At 35.3% G+C, this 7,637-nt stretch overlaps 1 protein-coding gene across 1 annotated transcript; it reads right to left on the bottom strand.

Annotated features, from left to right (window-relative positions):
- Nucleotides 1–4,343: 4,343 nt before the first annotated feature.
- Nucleotides 4,344–6,530, bottom strand: LOC114742709 (uncharacterized). The gene has a single exon (XM_028930931.1). It carries the CDS (start codon nt 6,528–6,530, stop codon nt 4,344–4,346), a length of 2,187 nt encoding a protein of 728 aa, XP_028786764.1.
- Between the last annotated feature and the right edge of the window lie 1,107 nt (nt 6,531–7,637).

Below are 7,637 nucleotides of genomic sequence, written 5' to 3'. Positions count from 1 at the left end.
ACATCACAAATATTTATTCAAATTTCAATGATATGAATTAATTTATTCATTTTTGAACCAAAACAAAATTGAATAAAATTAATTCACTCTGACTCAATACTTGAGTAAGTGTACTCCTTCATTAATTAAAAACAAAATTTATAATAATTCATTTTATTTTTAAGTCATAAAATAGTATTGATTATTCTATTAAGTTGCATGCCACTCGTGGAGCCCATATAGGATTTGTTTTGTTTGCAAACTGATTTGAACCTTTTTAGTCGCCTTGGGTTAAATCAAAAATAAAACCAAATTATGCAGTAAAGCACAACTCGGGTCGAGTTTCTTGAGGAGCTTTTTATTAATTCCTTAGTTAACTAAGTGACAAAGAATTGAAAGGAGGGGTTGAAAAAAGATTTTTCAATTAATAAAACTAATTAAGAGAGTAAGAAATAAATCTAAACTACTTTTTTTGGTATTTTTAAGAAAGAATGAAAAATGCAAATTTGAATTGTAAGAAATCAATAACAAGAATGCTCTTGAGGAATGAATCAAAGACTATCCTGGCTTGTTTAATGATATGGGAGTAACTTAAGTGGTTAAGACTGGTTTATATAAGTTATTCCTTTTAAATTAATACTCAACTAGAACATTAATTACTTGTTAAATCCACTTCAAGCATAATTTCTATACAACTCGTATAAAAATCACACTAACAATGAATTAACAAAGGCATAAACATAAATATATGTATAAACCAAGTACTCAAACTTATAAATACCAATCCAAATCTCAGCAATTCCAATCCAAACCAAGAATTACAACTAGCAATTCTTAGCTTTAAACCAAATATAACAAACTTCAAACCAGAAATCATCAACAAAATAGTCTAAACTAAGGACTAGAATTAAACTCCCCTTTGTAGCTCCCAAACTCAAGTCATTGAATTCAATCCCAAAGAGCACAGCAAACTCAGCCTCTCATAGTCTTGAACCAAGCTACAACTCGTGCCAAAGATTCAGTAGTCATGGAGGATAGATGGAGGAGAAGAATATGGAAGATTATAAAGAGTGCAGCTGCCACGTTCTCGACCGAAAAGAATAGGTGAAGACTGGAGGTGGAGAATTGCAATGTGCGGCGGCGTGATATTGCGTGCGGCTATGAAGGAACTGAGGGTGTGTGAGTGCGAGTCGGTGGTGTATGAGTGTGTGTACGGTGGTATATATAGGAAAGGAGTGGGGGGTGGCGGCGTGGTCTATGGAATTGAATAAATAGATTTGGAAGCTATGTATGCGTGTGGTGCAATAGGCGTTGGCGGCGTGATTGTGTGTATATATCCTCCGTCTTGCAATTGATGGATTTAATATATAACCTAATATCTTTCCAAAATCCATGCCTTCCCTCTCTTCCGTCCCTTTCTTTCCTTTCTTTCCTTTTTTTTTTTTAATTCTTTTCCTTTTGTTTCAACTTTCCTTCTATGTTTATTTCCTTTTCTGAGACCTGCAAAAGATAAATTGAGATACTATCATAAAGTTCAAAATCAATTATTTAAAAAGAGATAAAATATGATAAGATTTTCTTTTAAATTTCTAATTTTGTGCCACCAATATTTAATTCAAAATATCTAAAATCAATGCAAATTATTCCACTTTAATTGATAAATATCCCCAAAAAGACATTAAATAATATATTAAAATAGGGATTTATCAACTCCCCCACACTTGAACTTTTGCACTCCTGGGCAAAACAATTAATCACATGAAAAACCAAGACTAACACCAAGAGCAATTAGAAAGTTATACAAATTCATGGAAAGAATATAATAGTTTGATCAATGACATCCAACAAGCTAGCAAAATTCACAGTTAAAACTAATGCAAAGGATTAGTCAAGTATTCAATCAACCTTGAAAGTGAGCAAACGAAAGAAAGCACTCAAAGGATAATAGTGTTTCACTCATATCACCTTATTAGGATAATTTTCACTCAGATCCACTTAATTCACATTCTACCATAGGCTTGTAACAACTCTACTATCTCAATTACTATCTCAATCATACAATAAATCATGAGGACTTTAAAGGGTTGTAATGATGGAATTAGGCCACATGGAATGAATGAGAAAAATGACAAGAACTATGCATGCACATATGAATGATAAGCATCTTAAATACCACTAGATATTTCATAAAATCATGTCTCATAGAGCTACTTTTGCTACTTCACAGAATCCAAAGGAATGCCTTATTTCCCATACTTCTTTTTTTTTTTTACTTTTCTATTTTTTTTTGTTTTTCTCATATTCAACTTTTTTTCCTTTTTTTTTCTTCTTTTTTTTTTTACTCTTTTTTTTTTTAAATTGGCATTCAAACACATTATGAAAGATAGTAGCAACATTCTATGATATGACAAGTCATGAGTATGTTAAGATGCTTTGAGAATGCAATTGAGATGCATATGCATTGTTGCTTGTCGAAAACGAGAATAAAAAGAAAGTGAAGGCTCAAAAGGGGTATGCAATGGATAAAAATGATAAAGGTTTGTGTTTGGGGTAATAAGGATACAAATAAGAATGCCTCAATCATATTTATCATATAATCACAATGCAATTAAACTAAGAGTTGAAACAAGTTCTGTAGAATGAAAAACTAAGTGGATAATCACACAAGGAAAGGAAATTAGGCTCAAAGATCTTCCAACAAGGTTTATTCTCTCATGCCCACTCACATTGACTAATTGGACACCAAACTAACCACAAAGCATTAATGAAACTATTCGAATTGCTAGCTGTAAGAGTATCATAAATCAAAGCATTATATTAAATCCTGAACAAGCATAATTCCAAATGGAAATAGTGAAGGCCATTTTCTCTCTTTTCAAAACGTGGAGTAGCAAAAATCTAAATACAGGGTATAATGAGCAACAGAATCACCAAAACCAGCAGCACAAACAGCAAAACTCAACCAGTTATAGAACCACAGCAAGCAATAGAAGGACTAAGAAATACCAAACCTTCCCCCACACTTAAATCATGCATTGTCCCTAATGCATAGCCCAAATGTAGAGTAGCAACAAGAGTAAGAGAACTACAAATGAGAGATTTTATTGAATAAAAAAAAAAAAACTACATCTACCTTTTCCTACTGGATTACCCCTTCCCCCACACTTAAATCAAACAAACATGTTAAACAGATATCACGAGCAATCATAAAACATGGAAAATGAATCAAGAGAAGGAAGGGGACAACCTGACGAGTTATGGGGGCTTATAACTCGAATGGTAAAGCCGGAGCCGATCCAACTTCACTCGCATTCGCTGCCCTTTAGCAATCTTCACCACTGCTTTCTTTTCATGTGGGCAAACAGAAGTGATCACCACAGGTCCGATCCATCTTGCTTTCGTCTCATGGTCTGGGGTCTCGAATTTAGAGAACTGGACCCAAACTGCCTCACCAACAGCCAATGATGCTACTCTTTCATCTTTTTTGAACTTCGGATCATCAATAGGAACATCAAGTATTTGGAGATGGCCAATGAGGTGGCTGATGTCATAAGATGTGAGTCTATACTTTCCTTCTTCTGTCTTTGTTTCTTGAGACTCTACACTCTGTACTTCAATACTATCAAAATCACCATATGAGCCAGGGTTAGCTTGCAGATGGATTCAACAAGTCTGGCTTGTTTCCGCTTCTTTTTCTTTTTCTTGTTGGCTTTGGAATGGGCAAGAGCTGCAACAGTAGCTTGTAGGGACTTGACCTCTATGATCAATTGTGTTGTAAGCTCAACTGAGTTCTCAATCCCTCTAGTGGTACCTGTAGCATTAACATCCACAATACCTTTCTCAAGCCAATTTGAATCAGAAACAGGAGCAACATCTGATGTGTTAACTTCATAAGTACATGGTGTGGAAAGAGTACAATCCACATGAGCAACTGTAGAGTACTTCACGTCATCACCATGCATGGGGGAAGGAGAAGAATGGGATGGAGAAGTGGGGGGTAGCATATAACCATCAGCGTGAGCGTGTGTAAGAGATAACCCATGTTCACTAGAAGCATCATTAATCAAAGCATCAATAACACTAACACCAAACAATGAATTATCTTCATACAATCTTTTCATGGAATCTTTAATATTGAAATGCACATAATGATCTCCCACTGACATAGTAATAGTCCCTCTTGGCAAGTTAATATTAGTATTTGCAGTCATCAAGAAGGGTCTACCTAGTATCAAAGAACCATTACCCTTAGACTCACTAGCTATATCCAACACATAAAAATCAGCTGGAAAGACTAGGTCTTTCACTTTTACTAAGATGTCCTCAAGTATTCCGTGTGGATACCTAATGGTCTGATCAGCAAGTTAGAGTACTACATTTGTTGGCTTAAGAATATTAACCCCTGAAGACTCGTAAACTGACTTAGGCATCACATTGATAGCAGCTCCTAAGTCTAATAATGCATGGGGAATAGTACTCTTACCAATGGTGCAGGGTATAGTAAAGGAACCTGGATCTTGACACTTGACCGGGAGAGGGGATTTAAACATAGCAGATACATTCAACCCTAACTGAACCTTGTCATGCGGCTTAAATTTTCTTTTATTAGTGCACAAATCTTTCAAAAATTTAGCATATTGAGGCACTTTCTTAATCAATTGAAGCAAAGGAATATTAACCTCTAATTTACTAAACATCTCAATCAATTCATTCTCATGTTGTTCATTATGCATTTTCTTTTGTGAATTGAGAAAAGATTGAGGGAAAGGAATATCACTGACTTTTACCTCTTTACCTTTATGTAGGATAGTTCCTTGTTGGCTTGATTCATCATACTCCAATGTTGTGCACTTGTCATCTGGAACCACTTCAGTATGGTTCTTTTCTTCTTCTTGCCCTTCAGTAGGCTCTTTCCTGTTAACTAGCAATGCTCTTTCCTTAGAGCTCTCAGATTTCTTGCTTGGCGTAGTAGAATGTGGAACAGGCTCAGTTTCTATTTCTTCTTCCATATCCTTTTCATCTTCTTCAGTGAAGTGTACTTTCCTTCCGCTTCTCAGAGTGATGGCATTAAGGGCTTTAGGATTGATAACTGTATTAGAGGTTATGCCTCCACCTCTGGCTTGCAGATCACTCATAGTATTGGCCACTTGAGTTAGATGAGATGTCACAGTATTGTTCTTCAACTCTAACTCTTCCAACTTCTTACAAATGGTTGTATTATCACCTTGCATCCTTTGTAAAATTGTGGCAATGGATGAAAATTGGCTATCATTCAAGGCTTTATCTTCTTTCAACCGGTTATCCATATTGTTAAGTTGGGCGGCCATACTCTTCAACAGTTGATTGGTCTCATCACTCTTTGGTTGAGAAAGTGAATTATTCTGGAGTGGAATGACCATCCTTGAAGGTTCTTGAAAGTGGCTTGAAGAAGCACCAAATCCACTAGTTCCCTCTTGAAATTGTTTCGACCCTCTGTTATCATTATCCCTCCAACTGAAGTTAGGGTTCTGTCTCCACCCTTCATTGTATGTGTTGGAATACGGATTCCATTTTTGGTTGGTAGGACGTCCCTGAAACATAGTAGAAACTTCTTCGTATCTTGAAGGACATGCATTGCTTATGTGCATAGGAGAACCACAGTAATCACAACTAGGAGCTACCAATGCTTGGGAAGTTCCCATTGCATTACATTGTCTAGGAACCCTTTCACTCTCTAGTTTCTCTAATCTCCTATCAATCTTCTCCATAAACTGCTTAAGTGTATCATTAGAAGAGGATGAGGCAACTTCTCTAACACACTGTCTATCTCTAGTGCCATACTGTTGGTCATTTTTGGCAGTCTTCTCAAAGAGGTCCCAGGCACCTTGCGGAGTAAGATCAAGAATTGAACCATTAGCAGCAGCATTAACAGTCCTCTGATAGTATGGCAAGAGACCCTCATAGAAATACTGAACCAATTGTGACTTAGGCAATTGATGATTTGGACACCGAGACATCATGGTTAAGAACCTAGTCCAATATTCATAGAATGACTCCCCTTCATCTTGTTGTGCTCCGAAGATAGCTTTCTTAAGCTTGGAGGACCGAGATGCAGGAAAGAATTTCTCAAGAAAAGCGTTCTTGAGTTGCTCCCAGGTAAGTGTAGCATAGTGCTGGGGCAAAGTTCTTAGCCATTCCTTGGCTTTTCCTTCCATGGTAAAGTGAAACGTTCTTCTCAAAAGTTCCTCTACATTTGCACCCTGTGGCTTCATAGTGGAGCATACCATCATCATGGTTTCAATGTGTCCATAGGGATCATCACCTGAAAGACCAAAAAATTTAGGCAAAGTATTAATCAAGTTACCTTTGATTTCAAAATTAGCATCAAAATTGTAAAAACCATGAGGATCAAAATTCACAGTAGAGTTATTTATTTCTCTAAGACTCCTCTGGTCTTCACCATTATTCCTAGGCACATGATTTTCCCCATGACCATTATTATCTCCATTACCCCCATTTCTGTTTCTATCATTTTCACCATTATTACCAACATTACCAATACGATCTGCCATGTCTAGATTTTGGTTAGGTGCACTAGGAGTATGGTGTTCTAAGGCAAATTCACTTGTACTGTTTTGACCCTTTTTCTTTTTCTTCTTTAATTGCTTCAAAGTTATTTCAAGCTCAGGATCGTAGGGTAAGGGTTCTTTATCTCTGGGCATGCAACAGAGAAATTAGAGCAACAAAATGCAAAAACAAATGAAGATTCAAGTACAAATGGAGGGATGCAAAATGAAATGCAAGGTATGCCAAAATAAATAAATAAATAAAAAGAATTAAAATAAAATCAGGATTTTTTTTTGAAAATTTTATTTTAAAAAAAATAATGATATGCAAATGCAACCTAAGCTAAGGAAAAAAATAAATTTAAAGAAAAAAGAAAGAGAAAAAAAAAACTGACACTTAGTTTACTAAGGAACCAATTACTTGGCTCCCCGGCAACGGCGCCACTTGATTTGAACCTTTTTAGTCGCCTTGGGTTAAATCAAAAATAAAACCAAATTATGCAGTAAAGCATAACTCGGGTCGAGTCTCTTGAGGAGCTTTTTATTAATTCCTTAGTTAACTAAGTGACAAAGAATTGAAAGGAGGGGTTGAAAAAGGATTTTTCAATTAATAAAACTAATTAAGAGAGTAAGAAATAAATCTAAACTACTTTTTTTGGTATTTTTAAGAAAGAATGAAAAATGCAAATTTGAATTGTAAGAAATCAATAACAAGAATGCTCTTGAGGAATGAATCAATGACTATCCTAGCTTGTTTAATGATATGGGAGTAACTTAAGTGGTTAAGACTGGTTTATATAAGTTATTCCTTTTAAATTAATACTCAACTAGAACATTAATTACTTGTTAAATTCACTTCAAGCATAATTTCTATACAACTCGCATAAAAATCACACTAACAATGAATTAACAAAGGCATAAACATAAATATATGTATAAACCAAGTACTCAAACTTATAAATACCAATCCAAATCTCAGCAATTCCAATCCAAACCAAGAATTACAACTAGCAATTCTTAGCTTTAAACCAAATATAACAAACTTCAAACCAGAAATCATCAACAAAATAGTCTAAACTAAGGACTAGAATTAAACTCCCCTTTGTAGCTCCC

This window comes from Neltuma alba, unplaced genomic scaffold, assembly GCF_004799145.2.
Source record: "Neltuma alba isolate B1F8T4 unplaced genomic scaffold, ASM479914v2 tig00003861_pilon, whole genome shotgun sequence".
Classification (NCBI taxonomy): domain Eukaryota; kingdom Viridiplantae; phylum Streptophyta; class Magnoliopsida; order Fabales; family Fabaceae; genus Neltuma; species Neltuma alba.
This window is presented reverse-complemented; position numbering and strand designations above follow the sequence as displayed.